Source organism: Mustela putorius, unplaced genomic scaffold (genome assembly GCF_011764305.1).
Source record: "Mustela putorius furo isolate JIRA1106 unplaced genomic scaffold, ASM1176430v1.1 tig00001472_pilon_pilon_pilon, whole genome shotgun sequence".
NCBI lineage: Eukaryota > Metazoa > Chordata > Mammalia > Carnivora > Mustelidae > Mustela > Mustela putorius.
Genome location: NW_025421756.1, coordinates 593,431 through 617,761, shown reverse-complemented (window position 1 = coordinate 617,761; position 24,331 = coordinate 593,431). Strand labels below are relative to the sequence as shown.

General features: G+C 36.5%; 1 protein-coding gene across 9 annotated transcripts in view; it reads right to left on the bottom strand.

Moving 5' to 3' along the window:
- Positions 1 to 24,331, bottom strand: part of ARHGEF9 (Cdc42 guanine nucleotide exchange factor 9) — a 197,314-nt gene that overhangs the window by 54,061 nt on the left and 118,922 nt on the right. For all 9 annotated transcript variants that reach the window (XM_004781252.3, XM_045087793.1, XM_004781258.3 and 6 more), the window contains 3 exons: positions 24,086 to 24,265; positions 6,933 to 7,165; positions 2,199 to 2,328 (listed from right to left, as the gene is read on the bottom strand). In XM_004781252.3, the coding sequence (XP_004781309.1) occupies positions 2,199 to 2,328; positions 6,933 to 7,165; positions 24,086 to 24,265 (543 nt within the window). The remainder of the gene's footprint in view (positions 1 to 2,198; positions 2,329 to 6,932; positions 7,166 to 24,085; positions 24,266 to 24,331) is intronic.

Genomic DNA, 24,331 nt, shown 5'->3' with positions numbered 1-24,331 from the left:
CTTCTCAGACTTTCACCATCATTACAACATAGGTGTGTGTGTGTGTGTGTGTGTGTGTGTGTGTCCCTGGACAGAATTGTTGATGGGGAGAGTGGTCCCCTAAAAGCCCTGGTGATTGACATTCTAGAAGTCTTGAAGACTAGATATGACAAACATAAGACACTTTAGGCCTGCCCTCTCAAATGTACCCACCAGGGTTAGATGGAAAAAAGCTTCCTCTAGAGCTAGGACATTCCACAGTGAACCCAGAGTCTGAAAAAGGAACCATAAGGAATTTTTCTTCTTACCAAATTAGATGAAGAAGGACTTCACCAAGTAGCAGGGTGTCAGGGTTATACATATAGGCTCAGTTGAGATTAGCATGATTATGCTAACAAAGGAGGCAGAGAGTAACTATTCTCTCATTGATCCTGGCTCAAAATTGCCACTTTGTTTCCCATCCCCCACTTCTAGACAAAAGCATATGAAATTCTTTCTTAGATGCTGAGTCTTTAAATCATAGTTCAGAGTTTTTGAGTTTGGTATTAATAAGGTTCCCTGGATAAGGCAAAGAATTTCAAGCTATTGCTGGTCCTCCATGGCTCTACCTTCAATTACTGGAGGCTCAGAGCATATGGAGGAATTAGATCTCGTAGGCATAGGAAGAGGGAAAATGTGCCAGGGAATATGAAAACAACGCTTCTGGGAACCTCCTTTTACAGAGAACCCTGCAGGAGTAGAGAAAAAGAGGCCTGATAACCAGACACAATTTCAGAGTCCCTTGGAGTTGATGGGCTTGTTAGAGGTCATTTAATCTAGCTTTTTGCTTTTGATCAGGCAACTAGCCAAAGTAAGTCAGATACAAGGGAAGAAGAACCATGATTCCCTAGTAAGTCTGGGCCAGTGTTGGTTTCCTCTTAAGAGCAACAGGGTCTCTTCATTCCGTTTTCTTCATCTCAATCACTCCTGTTTTCTACTCTTACAGCAACATTATCCTTTAAAGAAGACTAAAAAATATGCCAAATGCTCAGAACTGTGGTCTTTAACAGCCATCTACATTAAGAAGGATCAGAGGTAGCAGAATAAACAAAAGATGATTTTTTTCTGGACTTAAGTAAAATAGCTGTTTGCAAGGCTGATGCTTAATCTTCTTAAAATGTGCTACTGCTTGAAATGCTAGGGAAATACTACCTCTCAATCACAGGAAATGATACCAGAATTGAGGCAAGTGGAATAAGGAACTGGTTCAACTTCTACACTGTGACTATGAAGCTTAAGTTTGCTCTGACCACTTCCTGATAGCATGACCAGCCTTTCCATCTTGGTTACGTTAGCCTTACAGACTGTCAGATTTCACAATCTGCATCTGAGAATGTGAAATGCCATGACCCCTGGTTCTCTTGGTGGGCACAAGAGATAAACACTAAATGGTGTACTCAACACACCTACCTGTGAGGCTTTATAATTCACAGCTCTGTTTCTACTGAACAGAAACCCAAAGAACCTCAACAGAGCAGTGGCATGAACAGAAGCAAAATCTCAATTTATTTGTTAGATTGTATATAGCTTTTGCAAGTGAGTGTCTAGGAAATAAGTCTTTAGTGATCTCATTCACTGAAGACTTTCTGAGTTCAGAGAAGTGGCTGTTTCCAATGAAATAGGAGGCTTTCGGGAATTATTTTTATAAGCAAATGATAAAAAACAGAATTTGGTCTGTCAATTCGGCAGGAATGATGACCTCAGCCTCAAGGGTGCAAGCTTGGGTAGACCTAGTAAATGTGTCAGGGCAAGGTAATCTCACCAATGGAAAAAAGATGTATGTTGGTTGGCCTGCACCAGAGAGAGAACCAACTTTATATTCTGTGTCTGGGAGTGAATTAGTACATACTACTTCTTAATCAAGTGTTCACCTGGAGGTGATAAAACTCCAGGACTGGAAAGGAGCTTAAAAGTATATTGAGTCGATCCAATTTGTTTTCCTGGCAACACCCAAAGAGATGAACCTTTCTTTTCTTAACGAAGTGTTGCCTCAAAGATGTTTCCAACCTTCTTAGAAAGCTACTCAAATACACCTCTCATTAGTAGAAAGTTTTGCCTTGGCTCTAAATCCTTTCTGCTGCTCTTTAAATTTAATTCCTTTTCATCCATCTTTGTCTAAGATGTGATATTCTAGCTAAGCTATTCAGACTCCCCAGTGCCCCTGTTCATGAGGATCCTACCTCCCAATCTAGGACAGACGCCTGCCACTGGGCAATCTTGTCAATATTCTCCAAACGCCGCTTGCGCTCATTGATCTGCTGAGTCACATTTCTCATGACAGCCAGAGCAGCTGCCACATACCTGTAGTCACTGTGAAGACACAAAAGTACAAGTTAGATGTATCAATGTGTTAGAGAGCCAATGTGTTGTGTGCCAACCCTAACATCTAGTCTTCTCTTCCTATTTAGTAACAGAGCCCTGATTTTCAGATGGAACCCATGCCACATTGAGTAAAATATTACATTTCCTATCTCTTTACAATAGTGGGTGATTATGTGATGAGTCAAGTGATATGCAAATAATAATTCTGGGTGGAGATTTTCAGAAACCTCCTTTAAGGAAGATAGCATATGCTTCTTTAGCCCTTACTCAATTTTGATGCTTGGAATGTAGATTGATGGTTGAAGTTCCAGCAGTTATCTTGGACCATAAGAAAAACTCCCTACTCCTAGGGAGAGATAACAGAAAGTTGGAAGGAGCCCAAGTTTTTGATAACCACTGAGCTACCACAGCAGTCATGGACTGCCTACCTGCAGACTTTTTTTTTTTTTTTTTATCGTAAAAGGGAAATAGACCCCTATCTTTCTTATAGCTCTATTTTAAAATTTTTTTTTATTTTTTCAATGTAACAGTATTCGTTATTTTTGTACCACACCCAGTGCTCCATGCAATCCATGCCCTCTCCAATACCCACCACCTGGATCCCCCAACCTCCCACCTCCTGCCCCTTCAAAACCCTCAGATTGTTTTTCAGAGTTCATAGTCTCTCATGGTTCACCTCCCCTTCCAATTTCCCTCAACTCCCTTCTCCTCTCCATCTCCCCTTGTCCTCCATGCTATTTGTTATGCTCCACAAATTGACTTTCTCTGCTTGACTTACTTCACTCAGCATAATCTCTTCTAGTCCCGTCCATGTTGCTACAAAAGCTGGGTATTCATCCTTTCTGATGGAGGCATAATACTCCATAGTGTATATGGACCACATCTTTCTTATCCATTCGTCCGTGGAAGGGCATCTTGGTTCTTTCCACAATTTGGCGACCGTGGCCATTGCTGCTATAAATATTGGGGTACAGATGGCACTTCTTTTCACTACATCTGTATCTTTGGGGTAAATACCCAGTAGTGCAATGGCAGGGTCATAGGGAAGCTCTATTTTTAATTTCTTGAGGATTCTCCATATTGTTCTCCAAAGTGGCTGTAGTGGCTGTACCAACTTGCATTCCCACCAACAGTAGAAGAGGGTTCCCCTTTCTCCACATCCTCTCCAACACATGGTGTTTCCTGTCTTGCTAACTTTGGCCATTCTAACTGGTGTAAGGTGGTATCTCAATGTGGTTTTAATTTGAATCTCTCTGATGGCTAGTGATGATGAACATTTTTTCACATAGCTCTATTTTCTTATCCAATCTGATATAATCAGCCACGGATCAAGAAGGGAACCTTATACCTGGCATGGTCCAGAGCTTTGCCATCTCTTCTACTGCGTATTTCTAGAGAACTCTACCCAAAATCACTGTGAAATAATATCTACTCTTTTCCTCCAGTACGATATACAGATAGGATGTAGCACAGTGGTTAAGAAAAGACTCTGGATCTACACTCTTTGGCTCAGACCCTAGTTTTGTCACTGAGTAGTGGTCTTTGGCAAGCCTCACTGACTCTCCCAATGACTCAGTTTATTCATATGTGAAATGGGAGAATTATAGGAGGGTTTGTTGAGGGTTTAATCATCCACATAAACTGTTTTACTTCTGGCCTATAGTAAATGTTAGCAGTATTATTAGTACAAATAAAACATTTCTCTAGAACAGACACCACATGGGTTACCTCTCAAAACCTCTAGTCTCAGAAGTGCAACTTTAGGCTCAGTTTCCTGGGACTTTGGATGGCCTACTTGTTAAAGTTTATATTGTCCTTCCCAGTTTTCTCTGCTTGTCTGATCTGACTTCCAGTCAAATTGCCCCTATGAAAATCAGATTGAAAGTGAGATCCCAGACATTTGGTGGAGTTACAATAGACAGAGAGGGCAAGAGGATGAATTATGATTCAGTCTTAACTAATCTTTCCTTAGAAAAGCTAAGCATGCTTTGTGGTCGTTAACCTGCTCACTGTCCCAGCACTAATTAGAAAAAAAAAAAAAAAGGAGGAGAAATACATACACAGCAATTGTCTTTTTCTTTCCTAATACACTGAAGTGTGGGGTGGTTGAATAATAAGAGGCACAGAGAAAGCAGCAGTTCTAACTGCCAGGTCAGACACCATGTAGCACTTCCTCTTAGATGGTCTCCTGTGTTCTGTGAATACCTGCCAGATCATAGTCTTTAAGTGCTACTAAATTTTATCACCTCCAGTGGTGGGATGCTCACTGTACATCCTAACCAGTTTATTCTGTCTCAAGACAACTTAAATTTAAAAAAAAAAAAACTCTCTTAAATTCTTATTTATTCTGAGCCTTAATAAATGTTAGTTATTAAAAGTTTTTCTTCTGGACCCAACTGCTGACTTATATTGAACTCATGGTTGACTAATGCTTCCTAAATCTCTTTAAATTATGCTGTCTAGGGTCACCTAGGTGGCTTGATGTGTTACGTGTCTGCATTCGGCTCAGGTCATGATCCCAGGGTCAGGGGATCAAGCCCCACATCAGGCTCCCTGCTTAGTGCGGAGTCAGCTTCTCCCTCTGCCCTTCTCCCTGCTTTCCTGCTCTCTGAAATAAGCATATTTTAAAAATAGCCTGTCTAGAAGCTGCATCTCTCTAAGCTGTCCTTGAACTCTGTCTCCGTCTTGATTTCTTAGACCAAACTGCAAAACCTTACATTTGTTCTTTTATTTTTATTATTTTTATTATTTTTTTAAAGATTTTATTTATGTATTTGTCAGAAAGAGCGAGAGAGAGAAAGCGAGCACAGGCAGAGAGAGTGGCAGGCAGAGTCAGAGGGAGAAGCAGGCTCCCTGCGGAGCAAGGAGCCCGATGTGGGACTCGATCCCAGGATGCTGGGATCATGACCTGAGCTGAAGGCAGCTGCTTAACCAACTGAGCCACCCAGGCATCCCACCTTACGTTTGTTCTTTTTAAAAAAAATCAATTAGTCAATATATGGTGCATCATTAGTCTTTGATGTAATGTGCAATGATTCATTAGTTGCATATAACACCCAGTGCTCATCACATCATGTGTCCTCCTTAATGCCCATCACCCAGTTAGTTACCCCGTCCCCTAACCACCTCCCTTTCTGCAACCTCAGTTTGTTTCCTGGAGTCAAGAGTCTCTCATGGTTTTTCACTACCTACCTCCCTCACAGCCAACACAGTATGGCAGGCAGAGCTACCAATGGTGGTATTCTCTCACAAAGGGAGAGTCCAGTGTTACCACATTTGGATTCAAATCTGAAATTTGTCCAAGGCTCCGGAAACTGAAGCACATGACCATTATTTGCTAAAGAAACACCATCAACTTAAAAATGAACCTAGGGACTGGTCCTAGCTTAGCATAAAGAAAACCAACTGACCCATACCCATGGCCTTTTACAACTAGGTCTGGAAGTCAGCTCCAAGAAAACCAGATAATGGAGTCAAGTGAAAGTAGGAAGTGGGTCTAATGAGAATTAGGCTGAAAGCTAAGGGAAACTGGACAACAGTCTTCTTTCTTCTTAGAAGGTTCAATCAAGAAGAAAGCTGAATGAGTAAAAGATCAGGGATTTAATACTAATTAAAGGCAGGCTATAAAAAGGCTGAGGGCTCTAGGTCATAAAGTAAAGCATGTGAAAGAGTAGGGGGGTGGTTCACTCATTGCTGGAGATGACTCTCAGCATATACTTCACTGGTAGGCTTATTTGCTGGTAGGTCATTTCCATTCAGAGAGAGATAAGCTTCTTGGTCATTTTTGGGTTGGTTTTCTCTAAAAAAAACTACTGAAAAATTAAAAAAAAAATAAACTTCAGAAGAAGTCTTAAGTCTCTTTACTCCCCAGTCATGCTCTGAGTCTGCAGAGAAGGCACAATAGGGGCACCTGGGTGGCTCTGTGGGCTAAGCCTCTGCCTTCAGCTCAGGTCATGATCTCGGGATCCTGAGATAGAGCCCTGCATTAGGCTGTGTGCTCAGCAGGGAGCCTGCTTCCCCCTCTCTCTCTGCCTGCCTCTCTGCCTACTTGTGATCTCTGTCTGTCAAATAAATAAATAAAATCTTTTTTTTTTTTTTTTTTAAAGAGAGAAGGCGTAGTTGGGATGAGCCAGAAGAGGGTGGAAAAGACTAAAGAATACCAGAGATATAGGCTTGCAGAAGAAATCTAAAGTCAGTACAAGTTATGCAGGCTGTTACTAGGATATTGAATCTATCAAACAGAGCACAATAGACAGCTGAACAATTATTCCATCTAGATTATTTCCCTTAGATAAACCTAGGGCTAAGGACCCAGCTAATCTCCCTAAAGGCACGGTGTTAAGTTGTGCCATAATGATAATGCATACTGATTTTTTGTGCATTGTGATTCCCATGTTTATAAGAAACTCTCACAAGCATTCCTTTGCTTTACACATAGAATAACCCTGCGAGGTAAGCAATGATATATTGCCATCCCATTGTGCAGAGAAGTTAACAGAAGGAAGCTCAAAAAAGCTAAAGGACATATGTTCTCAATAAAGACCAACATGTAGATGAGGCTCTCCTAACCCCTACTTTCTTTTTTCTTTTACCTATGGTCCTGGGCAGTATATTTGAGGAGCTCAGCCAGTTGTAAGGGATACTTGCAGATCTTCTGCACAGGAGTCAAAAGGAAACCATCAATAGCAATGTCGATCATCTGCTGCAAGAGGCGACAGGCCTCAAAGAAGTGCTGGTAGCGGCTGTCCTTCATTAGTTTAGAGAGTTCCATGCAGGCATCCAGGTGGTTGTTACAATATTCAGAGTATATCCAGAATCCATCTTGCTATGAACACAGGAAAAATGGAAAGAAAAATAAGTTTACTGATAATTCCAAAAAAAGTTTTGGAGAAATGAAAAAACAGATCTTGTCCTTACCTAGAAATATTAAAATGGTAACAATGTGAATCTTTCCTAAATTGATTCATAATTTTTATAATAAAATAAAGAAATTATTTGGGAAGTAGACAAACTATAAACATTTGTATAGAAAAATATAAGTAGGAATAGTAGTGAAATTCTATTAAAAAATGGTAATGACAGAACACCGCTCCTCACAAAAGTGAAAACACAGCAATAAAATTCTGGCACTGGATTTTATTTTATTTTTTCAAGTTTTTATTTTAATTCCACTTAGTTAACATACAGTGTTAGTTCAGGTGTACAAATATAGTGATTCAGCAATTCCATACATCACCACCCAGTGCTCATCAAAACAAAGGCACTTCTTAATCCCCACCGTCTATTTAACCCATCCACCCACCAACCTCCTCTCTGGTGACCATCAATTTGTTCTCTATAGGTAAGAGTCTGTTTCTCGGTTTGTCTCTATTTTTTTTTCCATTGCTCATTCGTTTTGTTTCTTAAATTTCACATATGAGTGAAATCACATTGTATTTGTCTTTCTCTGACTGACTTATTTTACTTAGCATTGTATCTTCCATCTCCATCTGTCTTTGCAAATGGCAAGATTTCATTCTTTTGTGTGTGTGTGTGTGTGTGTGTGTGTGTGTGTGTCTGTCTGTCTGTCTGTCTTACACACCACATATTCTTTACCCATTTATCTATTGATGGACACTTGGTATGTTTCCATATCTTGGCTATTGTAAATAATGCTGTTATAAATGTAGGGTTGCATATATCCTTTTGAATCAATGCTTTTGGAATTTGGGGGTAAATATCAAGTAGTGTGGTTATTGAATCTTAGGATAGTTCAATTTTAACTTCTTGAGAAACCTCCACACTTCTTCCACAGGGGCTGCACCAGTTTGCATTCCCAATAGTGCAAGAGCATTCCTTTTTCTCTACATCCTAGCCAGCACCTGTTGCTTCTTGTGTTAATTTAGCCATTCTGAAAGGGGTGAGATGGTATCTAATTGTGGTTTTGACTTTTGCTGATGATGAGTGATATTGAGCATTCTCTCATTTGTCTGTTGGCCAACTGTATTTCTTTGAAGAAATGTCTGTCATGTATTCTATCCATTTTTTAAAATTGGATATTTTGCCTTTTGGGTGATGAGTTGTATCAGTTTTTTACATAATTTGAATACTAACCCTTTATCAGATATGTCATTTGCAAACATCTTCTCCCATTCAGTAGGTTGCCTTTGACTTTTGTTGACTGTTTCCTTAGTTGTGTAGAAGCTTTTTATTTTTATATAGTCCCAATAGTTTATTTTTGCTGTGGTTTCCTTTGTCTCACGAGACATACCTAAAAAAGTTTCTATGCTGATATCAGGGACATTATTACTTGTGCTCTCTTGTAGGATTTTTATGGTTTCATGTCTCACATTTAGATCTTTAAACCATATTAAATTTATTTTTGTTTATGGTGTAAGAAAGTGGTCTAGTTTCATTCTTTTGCAGATAGTTGATCAGTTTTTTGTTGAAGAGACTGTCTTTTCCCCATTCGTTCCTGCTTTGTCAAAGGTAACTAAACATATAATTATGGGTTTATTTCTAGGTTTTCCATTCTGTTCTATTGACCGATGTGTCTATTTCAGTGCTAGTACCATAAAGTTTTGATTACTATCACTTTATAATTTAATGTGAAGTCTAGAATTGTGATAACTCCAGCCTTGCTTTCCTTTTTCAAAATTGCTTTGGCTATTTGAGGTCTTTTGTAAATCCATATAAATTTCAGGATTATTTGTTCTACTTGTGTGAAAAATGTTGTTGGTATTTTCATATGGATTACATTAAATATGTAGATTTGTTTGGGTAGTAGAGACATTTTAACAATATTCATTCTTCCAACCCATGGACATGGAATGTTTTCCCATTTATTTGCATCATCTTCAATTTCCTTCATTGGTCTTTTATAGTTTTCAGACTACAGTTCTTTCACCTCTTTGGTTAGGTTTATTTCTAGCTATCTTATTTTTGGTGCAGTTATAAATCAGATTGTTTTTCTTTATTTCTCTTTATGCCTCTTCATTATTAGTGTACAGAAATGTAACAGATTTCTGCACATTGATTTTTCATCCTGCAACTTCACTGAATTCATTTATAAGTTCTAGCAGGCTTTTGGTGGAGTCTTTCAGGTTTTCTAATTAGAATATCATGTCACCTGCAAATAGTGAAAGTTTTAATTCTTCCTTACCTATTTGGAAGCCTTTTATTTCTTTTTGTTGTTTAACTGCTTTAGCTAGGGCTTCCAATAATATGTTGAATAAAAATGGCAAGAGAGGACATCCTTATTTTGTTCCTGACCTTAGGAAGAAAGGTTTCAAGTTCTTCCCAGTGAGTACGAAGTTAGCTGTGGGTTTTTAAAATATGGCTTTTATTATGTTAAAATATATTCCTTTTAAACCTACTTCCTTGAAGGCTTTTTATCATGATTTGATAATGTGCTTTGTCAAGCACTTTTTCTGCATCTATTGAAATGATCATATGGTTTTTATCAATTGTCTTATTGTTGTGATACATCATGTTGGTTGATTTGAGAATATAAAACCGCATTTGCATCCCAGGAATAAATCCCACTTGATAGTGGTAGATGATTTTTTTTAACATATTTTTGGTTATGGTTTGCTAATATTTTTTTAGTATTTTTGCATGTATGCTCAGCAGGGATATTGGCCTGTAGCGTTCTCTCTCTCTCTTTCTGGTGCCTTTATCTTATTTTAGTGTAAGGGCGATACTGGCTTCATAGAATGAATTTAGAGGTTTTCTTTATTCTTTTATTTTTTTGGAATATTTCAAGAAGAATACATATTAACTCTTCTTTAAATGTTTGGTAGAATTCTCCTGTGAAGCCAATTGATCCTAGACTTTTGTTTGCTGGGACTTTTTTTAATTACTGACTCAGTCTCTTTGCTGGTAATCAGTATGTTCCAGTTTTCTACTTCTTGCAGTTTTGGTAGGTTATGTGTTCCTAGGGATTTATCCATTTGTTGTATTTGTTCTATGTTCCCTAATTTTGTGGCATACAGTTTTTCATATTTTTTTAAACAATTGTTTGTATTTCTGTGCTGTTGGTTGTTATTTTTCCTCTTTTAGTTATAATTATAATTATTTCAGCCCTCTCTGTCTTTCTCTCTTTGGTGAGTCTGGCTAAAGGTTTATCAATTTTGTTGATCTTTTCAAAGAACCAGCTTCTAGTTTCACTGATCTGTTCTATTGATTTTTTTAGTTAATATATCATCTATTTTTGTTCTCATCTTTTTCACTTCCTTCCTTCTGCTGGTTTTGAATTTTATTTGTTGTTTCTTGTCTAGTGATAAAGGAAATGTTCAACTTTTAATGTTTGTGGACCCCGCTCCTGGGCTCCAAGGGAAGCTGTACTTTTATAAGAATCAGAACGACTTCACCAAACTTCAAAGTATGGGCTCTATATATGCCCTGAGCACACATTGTGCATCTGTTTTGTAGCAAATACCAAAAAAGAAATATTTCAAACTAGAGATAGGAGTAAAAATCTCCCCAAGTTCTATTTCCAGAGCTCTGAAGCCTGCAAACTTGCATATACTAAAAGCATAATATAAAGTTTGTAATTTTCTGAAATGTCCTTCATCATTTTACTCTTGAAACAAAATAAAACAAACAAAATAAAAATGGTGGGATTATGGACCTTGGGGAGGGTATGTGCTTTGGTGAGTGCTGTGAAGTGTGTAAACCTGATGATTCACAGACCTGTACCCCTGGGGATAAAAATATATGTTTATAAAAAATAAAAAAATTATTTAAAAAATCTCAAAAACAAAAACAAAAACAAAACAAAACAAAACAAACAAAAAAAAAACCAAAATGTATATAACCCTGTATAAACATTCCTTTTCTGGAGCACTTTCTTCCATGTTAAGACTGTGTATCTTGTGCTTTTGTCCTTCCTTGGGCTTGAATAAAACTCTCTTCCTTTAAAAAAAAAGAAATTCTAAAAGGTTTTTATTTTCTTCCAAGTTTTTATTGTAAATTCAAGTTAGTTAACATACAGTGTGATATTTGCTTCATGAAAAGGATTTAGTGATTCATCACTTACATACAATATCTAGTGCTTATCACAAGTGCTCTCCTTAATACCCATCTGGTTACCCACCATTCCTCCAGCAACCCTCAGTTTGTCCTCTATAGTTAAGAGTTGGTTTTACAGTTTGCCTCTTTCCCCCTGTGTTCACCTGTTTTGTTTCTTAAATTCCACATGAATTAAATCATATGGTATTTGTCTTTCTCTGATTTATTTCACATAAATGGCTCCATCCATATCATTGCAAATAACAAGATTTTGCTCTTTTTGTGACTGAGTAATATTCCATTGTGTATGTACACACACACAAACACACACACACACACACACACACACACGGATGTATACTTCTTTATCCATTTATCAGTCAGTGAATATTTGGACTCTCCATAATTTGGCAAGTCCAATATTTGGACTCACCATAATAATGCTGCTATACACATCAGGTGCATGTATCCATCTGAATTAGTGTTAATGTAAACTTTTCTAAATACTTAGTAGTGCAACTGCTGGATCATGGGGTAGTTCTATTGTGACCTTTTTGAGGAACTTCCATACTGTTTTCCAGAGTGGCTGCACCAATTTGCACTCCCACCATTAGTGTAAGAGGGTTCTCCCTTTTTCCACACCCTTGCCAACATCTGTTGTTTCCTGTGTTATTTACTTTAATTATTCTGGCAGTTGTGAGGTGATATCTCATTGTTGTTTTTATTTCCCTGATGATGAATGATGATAAACATCTTTTCATGTATTTGCTAGCCATCTGTATGTATTCTTTGGAAAAAATATCTATTTATGTCTTCTGCCCATTTTCAACTGGATTATTTGTTTTTTAGGTATTGAGCTTGATAAATTCTTTGTAGATTTTGGACACTAATCCTTCATCAGATACAAATATCTTCTCTCATTCTGAGGGTTGACTTTTAATTTGATTATTGTTTCTTTCACTGCGTAGAAGCTATTTTATCTTGATAAGGTCCTGAGAGTTCACTTTTGCTTTTGCTACCCTTGCCTCCAGAGATGTGTATAGTAACAAGTTGCTATAACCTATGCCACAGAGGTTGCTGTTTGTGCTCTCCTCTAGGATTTTGATGGTTTCCTTTCTCACATTTAGGTCTTTCATCCACTTTGAATTAACTTTTGTGTATGGTGTAAGAAAGTTGTCTAGTTTCAGTCTTCTGCATGGTGTTGTCCAGTTTTACCAACATCATTTGTTGAAGAGACTGTCTTTTTTTCCCATTGGATATTATTTCCTGCTGTGTTGAAGATTAGATTGACCATACACTTGTGGGTCCATTTCTGTGTTTTCTATTCTTTTTTTTTTCTTTTAAAGATTTTATTTATTTATTTGACAGAGAGAGATCACAAGTAGGCAAAGAGGCAGGCAGAGAGAGAGAGAGAGAGAGAGGAAAGCAGGCGATCTGCTGAGCGAAGAGAAGAGAAGAAGCGAAGAGTTCCCCGATGTGGAACTCGATCCCAGGACCCTGGGATCATGACCTGAGCCGAAGGCAGCGGCTTAACCCACTGAGCCACCCAGGCGCCCCCTGTATTTTCTATTCTGTTCAATTGATCTGTGTCTGCTTTTGTGCCATATCATACTGTCTTGATTATTACAGCTTCATAATACAGCTTGAAGACCAGAGTTGTGTTGTCTCCAGCTTTTCTTTTCTTTTTCAGTATTGCTTCAGCTATTTGGGGTCTTTGTGGCTCCATTCAAATTTTAGGATTGTTCGTAGTAGCTCCATGAAAAATGCTGGTAGTATTTTGATAGGGATTTCATTAAATATATAGATTGCTCTGAGTAGTATAGACATTAACAATGATTTTCTTCCAATCCATGAACATGGAATGTCTTTCCATTTCTTTGTGTCCTCTTCAATTACTTTCATCTGTGTTTTACAGTTCTCAGAGTACAAGTCTTTCACCTCTTTGGTTAGCTTTATTCCTCAGTATCTTATGTCTTTGGTGCAATTGTAAATAGGATCAATTTCTTAATTTCTCTTTCTACTGCTTCTTTATTGGTGTACAGAAATGCAACAGATTTCTGTATTTTCATTTTGTATTGTGTGAATTTACTGAATTCATGTATCAGTTCTAGCAATTTTTTGGTGGAATCTTTCAGGCTTTCCACATAGAAAGCCTCATGTTGTCTATAAAGAGTGAGAGTTTTGCTTCTCCCTTGCCAATTTAGATGCATTTTATTTATTATTGTTGTCTGATTGCTGAGGCTAGAACTTCCAATACTATGCTAAATAATAATGGTGACAGTGGACGTCCATCCCTGTCTAGTCCTTCACCATAGAGAAAAGCACTCAATTTTCCCCATTGTGAATGGTATCAGCTGTGGGTTTTTTAATATGGCCTTTATGATGTTGAGGTATGTTCCTTCTCACCCTACTTTGTTGAGGTTTTTATCAAGATGAATGTTGTATTTTGTCAAATGCTTTTTCTGTATCTATTGAGAGCATATGTGAGCATATGATCATATTTCTTATCTAGTTTCAGTCTTCTGCATGGTGTTGTCCAGTTTTACCAACATCATTTGTTGAAAAGACTGTCTTTTTTTCCCATTGGATATTATTTCCTGCTGTGTTGAAGATTAGATTGACCATACACTTGTATCTATTGAGAGCATATGAGAGCATATGATCATATTTCTTATTTCTTATCTCTTCTCTTATTAATATGGTATATCATCTTGATGGATTTGCAAATATTGAACTGTTCTTGCAAACAATGAATAAATCCCACTTGATCATGGAAAATGATTCTTCTACTGTACTGTTGGATTCGATTGGCTAGTATTTTGTTAAGAAATTTTTGTGTCCATTTTCATCAGGGATATTAGTTTGTAGTTCTCTTTCTTAGTGGCATCTTTGTCTGGTTTTGGAATCAATGTAATGCTGGCCTCATAGGATGATTTGGAAGTTTTCCTTCTATTTCTATTTTTTGGAACAGTTTGAGAAGAATAGGTATTAAGTCTAATGTTTATTAGAGGAATAGCTCTGGATCCAGATAGCACCTAGATAGCTCTGTCGGTCAAATGTCTGCTTTCAGCACAGGTCATGATCCCAGGGTCCTAGGATCAGGTTCCTTATTGGGTTCCTTACTCAGCAGGGAGCCTGTTTCTCCCACTGCCTGAGGCTCTCCCTGCTTGTGCTTGCTCTCTCACTTTCTCTTTCTGAAAAATAAATATTTTATTTGACAGACAGAAATCACAAGTAGGCAGAGAGGCAGGCAGAGAGAGAAGGAAGCAGGCTCCCCGCTGAGCAGAGAGCCCGATGCAGGGCTCGATCCCAGGACCCTGAGATCATGATATGAGCTGAAGGCAGAGGCTTTAACCCACTGAGCCACCCAGGCACCCCTAAATATATAAAATCTTAAAAAAAAAATAAATGTTTAGTAGAATTCTCCTGGGAAGCCATCTGGCCCTAGACATTGTTTATTGGGAGATTTTTGTTCACTGATTCAATATTTTTGTTGGTTATTGGTCTGTTCAAGTTTTATATTTGTTCCTTTTTTATAGTTTTGGCAGTTCATATGTTTCTAGGAATTTATCCATTCCTTCATATTGCCCAGTTTGTTGCATATAGTTGTTCATATATTCTCTTGAAAATTGTTTGTATTTCTGTTGTGTTAGTTGTGATCTTCTCTCATTTGTGATTTTATTTATTTGGGTCCTTTGTCTTTTCTTTTTGATAAGTCTGGATATGAGTTTATTCATTTTATTAATTTTTTTCAAAGAACCAGCTCTGTTTTCATTGACCTATTATATTTTTTGTTGTTTCTGTGTCATTTATCTCTGCTCTCATCTTTATTCTTTCCTTTCTTCTGCCGGTTTTGGGTTTCTATTGTTCTTCTTCTAGCTTCTTTAGGGGTAGTTTGTGTATTTGAGATTTTTCTTGCTTCATTTTTTTCTTTTTCTTTTTTTTTATTAAGTTCAGTTAGCCACTGTATATTACATCATTAGTTTTTGATGTAGTGTTCAACGATTTATTAGTTGCATATAATACCCAGTGCTCATCAGAACATGTGTCCTCCTTAATACCCATCATCTGGCTAATACCTCCCCTCTGAAACCCTCATTTTATTTCCATAATCCAGAGTCTCTCATGGTTCGTCTCCCTCTCTGATTTCTCCCTTCAGTTTTCCCTCCCTTCTCCTATGGTCCTCCACGTCATTCATTATGTTCCACATATTAGTGAAACCATATGATAACTGTCTTTCTCTAATTGACTTATTTACTTAGTATAATACCTCTAGTTCAATCCATGCTGATGAAAATGGTGTGTAATCATCTTTTCTGATGGCTGAGAAATATTCCACTGTATATATGTACCACATCTTCTTTAATCATTCATCTGTTAAAGGGTATCTCAGCTCTTACAGTTTGGCTATGGTGGACATTGCTGCTATGAACATTGGGGTGTCTGTACCTCTTCTTTTCACTACATCTCTATCTTTTGGGTAAATATCTTTAGTGCAATTATTGGATCATAGGGTAGCTCTATTTTTAACATCTTAAGGAAACTCCATACTGTTTTCCAGAGTGGCTGTACCAACCTGCATTCCGACCAACAGTGTAAGAGGGTTCCCCTTTCTCCACATCTTCGGGTAGATTTGTTATTTCTTGTCTTGTCGATTTTTGCCATTCTAACTGGTATAAAGGGGTTTCTCATTGTGGCTTTGATTTTTATTTCTGTGATGGGTAGTGATGTTGAGCATTTTTCATGTGTCTGTTAGCCATTTGGATGTCTTCTTTGGAGAAGTGTCTGTTCCTGTCTTCTGTCCATTTTTTTGGACCAGATTATTTGTTTTTTGGGTGTTGAGTTTGAGAAGTTCTTTACATATCTTAGATATCAGTCCTTTTTCTGTATTGTCATTTGCAAAAATCATCTCCCATTCCATGGATTGCCTCTGTTTTGTTGACTGTTTCCTTTGTTGTGCAGAAGCTTTTTATCTTGATGAAGTCCCCAAAGTTCATTTTTGCTTTTGTTTCCCTTGCTGTTGGAGATACGTCTTGAAAGAAGTTGCTGTGGCCACTGTTGAAGAGGTTACTGCCTATGTTCTCTTCTAGGACTTTCATGGAATCCTGTCTCACATCGAGGTCTTTCATCCATTTTGAGTTTATCTTGTGTATGGTGTAAGAGAATCATCGAGTTTCATTCTTCCCCAGCAGCACTTATTGAAGGGACTGTCTTCTCCTTGTTTCTTGAGGAAAGCCTGTATTGCTATATACTTCCCTTTTATGACCGCTTTTGCTGCATCCCAGAGGATTTTGAGGGTTCTGTTTCACTTTCATTTGTTTCCATGTATTTTTTTTTTATCTCTTCTTTAATTTTCTGGTTAACCCATTCATTCTTTAGTAGGATTTTCTTTAACCTCCATGTATTTCTGGTCTTTCCAATTCATATCTTGTGGTTAACTTCAAGTTTCATAGTGTCATGGTCTGAAAAGATGCATCATATGATCTCAGTCTTTCACTATTTGTTGAGTCCTGATTTGTGAACCAGTGTGTGATCTATTCTGGAGAATATCCAATGTGCACATGAAAAGTATGTGTATTCTGCTGTTTTAGGATGGAATGTTGTGACTGTATCTGTTAAATTCATCTGTTCCAATATGTTCTTCAAAGCCACTGTTTTCTTGTTGATTTTCTGTGTGGATCACTCTAAGTGGGGTGTTAATCTCCTACTATTATTATATTACTATGAATTAGTTCCTTTATGTTAATTATTAACTGTTTTATATATTTGGATGCTCCATGTTGGGTGCATTTATGTTTACAATTCTTATATCTTCTTGTTGGATTGTCCCATTTATTACTGTATAGTATCTTTCTTTCTTTTAATTTTTCTCAATGTTCTAGAATTAATTGTTTAGTGTCTTTCTTTTTCTCTTTTTATAGACTTTATTTTGAAGCCCATTTTGTATGATTTAAGTATTGCTATCTGGTTTTCTTCTGAATCCAGTTGCATAATAAATATTTCTCTATCCCCTCACTTTCAATGTGTAGGGGTTCTTGGGTCAGAAATAAGTATTTTGTAGGCAGCACATAGCTGGATTTTTTTTTTTTAATTCATACTGTCACCCTATCTTTTGATTGGACTATTTAGTCCATTATATTCAAAGCAATTATTGATACATATTTATTGCCATTTCATCATCTGTTTTATAGTTATTTTTGTAGTTTTTCTTTTATTTCTTTCTTCTCTCTTCCACAGTTACTGTTTTTCTTTAGTGATATACTTGGGTTCCTTACTGTATTATTTGCATATCTTTTACTGGTTTTTGATTTGTGGTTACCATTCAGATTATATGTAACATCTTTTGCATATAGCAGTGTATATTAAGCTGTGGGTGCTTAATTTTGAACTCATTCTTTACTCCTTTCCCCTCCACATTCCAGATATTTGGTATTGTATATCCTTTTGTTTTGAGTTTGTCTTGACCGAAATTTACAGCTATAATTAATCACTTTTTGCTTTTGTATTCTCTGTTTGTCATACTCTTACTTGGGATTTTTGGTTTCCACTTACAGAATGCTCCTGAACATTTTTTGTAGGTCTGGTTTAGTGGTCATGAATTCTCTTAACTTTTGTTTGCCTGGGAAACTGTATCTCTCCTTGTATTCTGAATGATAGCCTTGCTGTATAAAGTATTCTTGGCTGAAGATTTTTTTTGACTTTCAGTACTTTGAATATTTAGACTACATCCTTCTGGTATACAAAATTTCTGCTGAAAAATCCTCTGACAGTCTTTGGGTTTTTCTTTGTCAATTTAATTACTGTGTGTCTTGGTGATGACCTCCTTGGGTTGAATTATTTTGTTGCGGAGGGGAATCTCTGTACTTCCTGATTCTAGATCTCTTTTTCACTCCCCAGATTTGGGAATTTTCCAGCTATTATTTTTTCAAATATATTTTCTGCCCCACACCCTCTTCTTCTGGGATCCCTGTAATGCAAATGTTATTACACTTAATGGAGTCACTGAGTTCTCTAAAGCCTATTCTCATTATGCAGTATTTGTTTGCCTTTCACCTTTTCAGAACCTAATTTTTAAAAAAGCAAAATAGCATATTAAATCTACATTAACATATTAAAATGAAAAATCATATGATCATTTTTGTAGATATATAAACATTTGAAAAAACACATATATGATAAAAAGCCACGAATACACTAAGATTAGAAAGAGAAGCCTCCAATATGATAAAGGTCAACCATGAAAAAAACTAAAGCTAATATCATTCTGAATGGTAAAATACTGAATGCTTGCCCCTAAGACCAAGTACAGATGTCTACTTTCACTATTTTACCAGTGCAATAAGACAAGAAAAAGAAAGAGAAAGCATATAGATTGGATATAAGGAAATAAAAACTAATGTAGCATTGCATATAAAAAAATTGAAAAATAAATTAAATGAAGAAATAAACTGTCTTTGTTCAGAAATGATATATGATTATATGTGTATACAATCCTAAAGAATCTATAAAAAATACTATAATCAATTATTAAATTAAGTAATATGTCAGGATTCAACATCAATACGCAAAAACAATTGTATTTACCTTGTGTTTATCAATTATTTATTTATCATAGCAACAAACTATAGGAAATTAAAATAAAAATACTCTTTACAGTAGCAACAACAACAAAACAAAAACCAAACCAAAACAAACAAAAAAAAAACACAAAAAACAAACCAAAAAAAAAACACCTAGAAATCAATTTTTAAAAATAAGTTCAAGATTTATACCATGATAACTAGCAACAATGCTAGAAGAAATTATAGAAACATAGATAGGTATTTGTTCACAGAGCTGAAAGCCTACAAATTTTCCCAAAATTAAATCTACAAATTTATTTCTATCCTAATCAAAATGTTGGCAGTGTTTTTGCTTGTTTGTTTTTTGGAAGAGCTTAAGCAAGCTGATTTTCCTCCCAGTTTTATTGAGAAAAAGTGGACATACATCACTGTATAAATTTAAGGTGTATAGCATGATTGTTGAATATATATTATAAAATGATTATATAATAATAACATCCATCATCTTATATAATTACAATAAAGAGAAGAGAAAGGGGTGCTTGGGTGGCTTATTGGTTGAGTCTGACTCTTGATCTCAGCTGAAGTCTTAATCTCAGGTTCATGTGTTCAAGCCCCATATCAGGATCAAAAAAAAAACAATTATTCCCTGTGATGAGATAAATTTATATAGAAAAACAAATCACCTATAATAGCCAAAATTGTTTTGAAGAAAAATTAATTTGAAACACACTACCTGCTTTTAAGACTTGTTATGAAGCTATATTAATCAAGATAGTGTGATTTTTTTTCAACCTATGTATGGTGGTAGATGTTACCTAGACTTATTGTGATCATTTTGTGATCATTTTGCAATATATACAAATATCATATCATTATGTCATGCACCTAAAATTAATTCATTATATGTCAATTATATCTCAATTAAAAATAGCAATAAGGGGTAAATACCTAGGAGTGCAATTGCAGGGTCATAGAGAAGTTCTATTTTTAATTTCTTGAGGAATCTCCACACTGTTCTCCAAAGAGGCTACACCAACTTGCATTCCCACCAACAGCGGAAGAGGGTTCCCCTTTCTCCACATCCTCTCCAACACATGTTGTTTCCTGTTTTGTTAATTTTGGCCATTTTAACTGGTGTAAGGTGATATCTCAATGTGGTTTTAATTTGAATCTCCCTGAGGGCTAGTGATGATGAACATTTTTTCATGTGTCTGATAGCCATTTGTATGTCTTGATTGGAGAAGTGTCTGTTCATATCTTCTGCCCATTTTTTGATATGTTTGCCTGTTTCATGTGTGTTGAGTTTGAGGAGTTCATTATAGATCCTGGATATCAGCCTTTTGTCTGTACTGTCATTTGCAAATATCTTCTCTGTACCTCAATGTTTATAGCAGCAATGGCCACAGTCGCCAAACTATGGAAAGAACCAAGATGCCCTTCAAAGGACGAATGGATAAGGAAGATGTGGTCCGTATACTCTATGGAGTATTATGCCTCCATCAGAAAGGATGAATACCCAACTTTTGTAAGCAACATGGATGGGACTGGAAGAGATTATGTTGAGTGAAATAAGTCAAGCAGAGAGAGTCAACTATCATATGGTTTCACTTATTTGTGGAGCATAACAAATATCATGGAGGACAAGGGGTGTTAGAGAGGAGAAGGGAGTTGGGGGAAATTGGAAGGGGAGGTGAATTAGAGACTATGGACTCTGAAAAACAATCTGAGGGGCTTGAAGTGGCAGGGGGGTGGGAGGTTGGGGTACCAGGTAGTGGGTATTATAGAGGGCACGGATTGCATGGAGCACTGGGTGTGGTGAAAAAATAATGAATACTGTTTTTCTGAAAATAAATTAATTAATTTATAAAAGGAAAAAACAAAATGAGATAAGGAGATAAATATTCAAAACAAAAAAAATAACAATAAGGAATAACAATATGGTATTTGGATATGAATATTCACACAGGTCACTAGAATACAATAATGTCCTTAAAAATAGTCTCTTATATATATGACTGATTTTTGACCAAAGTGCCCAAGTAATTCAGTGTAGGAGTTAAGTTATTTCAATAAGCTATGCTGGAACAAAACTAGATATCCATGTGGAAACAAATTAACTGTGACCCTTATTTTGCAACATATATAAAAATTACCTGATAAAAGATCAGAGACCTACATATAATAAACAAAACAAAATAACTTTTATAAGAAAACAGGAGAAAATTTTGTGACCCTGGGCTAGGCAAAGTTTTCCTAAATAAGACCCAAAACGACATGAATCATTAAAGAAAAGAGTGATAAACTGAATTTCAACAAAATTGAAAGTTTGTGCTTTTCAAAGACACTGTTAAGAAAATGAAAGGCTAAGCCACAAACTGGGAGAAAATCTTCCCAATTCATATATCTGACCAACTACTTATGAACAGTAAATTAAAAATCTCTCAAAACTGAATAAGAAAGCAACCTGCTTAGAAGTGTGGAAAAGACATGAACAGACATTTCACCAAAGATTTTATACAGATGGCAAATAAATACATGAAAAAATGCTTCACATAATTTGCAATTAGGTAAATGCAGATTAAAATCACAAGGAAATGTCACTATATACCTATTAGAATGGCTAAAAAACAAACAACAAAAAGACACCTAACATGAAACCTAGTAATCCCACAGATGGAAGGAACCTAGCAAACAACCCAGATATCCTGGACTCCACTAATGAATGAATGGGTGGTATATTCATACAACAGAATGTTATTAATAAAAAAGAACCAACTACTGGTACATGCAACAACAGAATGATATCAAAGGCACTCTGGTATATAAAAGATTATAAACACAAAGACTACTACTGTATCATTCCATTTTTATGACACTGTAGAAAAAGTAAAATTATGGTGACTGAGTGCGGATCACTGTTTAGCCAGGAGTGGGAACCGGGAATGGTTACAAAGGGAGAATAAGAAAACTTAATGAAGTGGTAGAAATGTTCTGTATCTTGATTATATGGTAGTTATACAACTATATATATTTGTCAAAATTCATCAAATTGTACACAAAAATTGGTGAATCTTACTATAGGTAAATGACATCTAAATAAAGCTGATAAAAATGGCATTGTAGAAGTGAATAAGAAGGTAAACAATCTAATATTTTTTTTAAAAAGGCAAACTAACATGTAAAAGAAATGATAATATACATGATCAGGTAGGCTTCATTCTAACAATACAATAATTTAACATATAAAAATCATTCAATCCAAATTCACTGCTTTAATATATTAAAGGGTAGAAGCACTGTGATCATTTCAACAGATCAGTGGTTCTTTTTGTCCTCCAGGTGACATTTGACAATGTCTGGAGACATTTTCGTTGTCACAACTCAGTGGTGCTGGAGTACTACTGGCATTCAGTGGGTAGAGAACAAGAATGCTGTTAAACAGACCACAATGCACAGGGAAGGCTCCAACAAAGAACTACTATTCTATATTCTATTTCCCAGTCAACACTGTGATTATGATATCTATATATATTGCTATAAGTTACATACATCTAGTCTGTTATTTACTTAACTACGTACATCTAGTCTACTGTTCTTTGCAACATAATACTCTACAGTAAGCATCCCCTATATGTTTTTTATTCATCTTCTGGTGGTAAATAACTAAATTGCTTCTAATTGTACTCAACCACACACAACACCACCATACAATTAACAGCCTTACAAATGCTCCCTCATGAACCTCTGTAAGAATTTCCCTGGGATATATATGGAAACACTATTTCATACATATTTTGTAAGATACCATGTCAACACTATATCATATACATATAAATACTACCCTGGTGCTTTCTGACATGACTGAACCATTTTAAATACTGTGCAGAAATAGTTAACATATCAGGCCTGAGACTATGATTCTTAGAAAGACCTCCTTGGAAGATTGGCTCTTGGCTGGTATCTTGGAATGTGGATTTCAAGAGGGGTCTCATCATTCCCTGACATGAGTGGCTCACTATGCCTTCACAGTTTATATACACAATGTGGCTTATGCTGAACACCTGCTTCTCATCTGAGAATCTGGAACTTTGGTACATTCTAGGCAGAGCATGCTCACATGACCAGCCCCCACAAAAATCTTGGGTACTGATTCCCTAATGAGTTCCCTGATAGAAAACATTTCACATGTATTGTAACAACTCATTGCAAGGGGAACTGAGTGTATCTTATGTCACTCCACTGGGAGAGGTATCTTGGAAGCTTGTTCCTAGATTTCTCCAGACTTTGTGCCATGTGCCTTTTATTTCTGCTGATTTTTCTTTGCATCCTTTAGCTATAATAAATCATAACCACAAGTGTGACTATATACTGATTCCTTTGAATCTTTCTAAGAAATCACTGAACATAAGATCAGTCTTATGAAATAGTCCCCCAACAAACATATGGGGAATTTGCAAAAAGATTTACTCCTAGTTGCACACTTTTCTGTGTCATTTGAATTTTGTATCATGTGCACATAATTTTGTATCATGTGCACCTCTTTAAAAATGAATATTTTATGCAGAGGAGAAGAGTTGGAAGAACAACTAAGTCCCCTGTGAATGAACCCCCTCAAAAAAATTAGAGAAGCACAGAAGTGTACAATGAATGCTTCTTATATTCCAGATGAGGAAGCCCAAAGAAGGTAAGGGACTTACCCCAAATTACCTAGACAGTCATTACAGACACAGGACTCAAATCCTTGCTCTCCTGTTTCCTAGTGCTCCTTCCTCTAAGTCACATGACCCCTTTTCCTACACTTATTACTTCCTCTACCTTATTGTTCTCCTCTAAATGCCATAAAGGGGTCTATTTTCATGCTACTTTCATACTTCTCAGATCCCTGGCTTGTCCATGTAGTTTCCAAAACAATAAGTTCCATAGAAACTGATCCCAGCAGGTACAGAATAAAGAAAGTGAAGAAAATTCTACTGTTAGGTTTCTTGAAGGAGAGGAAAAAGGGAAGAGAATGGCTAAGAAAAAGTCCTAGACCCTCAGTACCTTCCTCAGTCCTCACACCCTGGCAAGAAGGTTACATCAGGGTTGTAGGAATCTATCCCCACCACAGGAAAAAGAAGCTGAGCATGACCATACAGTTCATAAACTTCTTCCATTTCTTCCTGTCCCCTTTCCAAGGGGAAGATACTTACGTGCTCCAGGAAGCAGGGTCCTATCTCACTGAGGTGGGGGTCATCATTGTTGTACTGTTTCTCCAGGTCTCTCACGAAGCCCATCTGAAACCTGTAGATGTCTTCAATGTTCCCAAAGATTACTTTCAGTTGCTCATCACTGAACATGTCCCTTCTCTTCCGGCATTGCTTCAAGTAGCCCTGCAAACAAAGGAGAAGCCCAGGATGAGGATGTTCCTGAATCCAGGAACTTTACCATTTATTAAG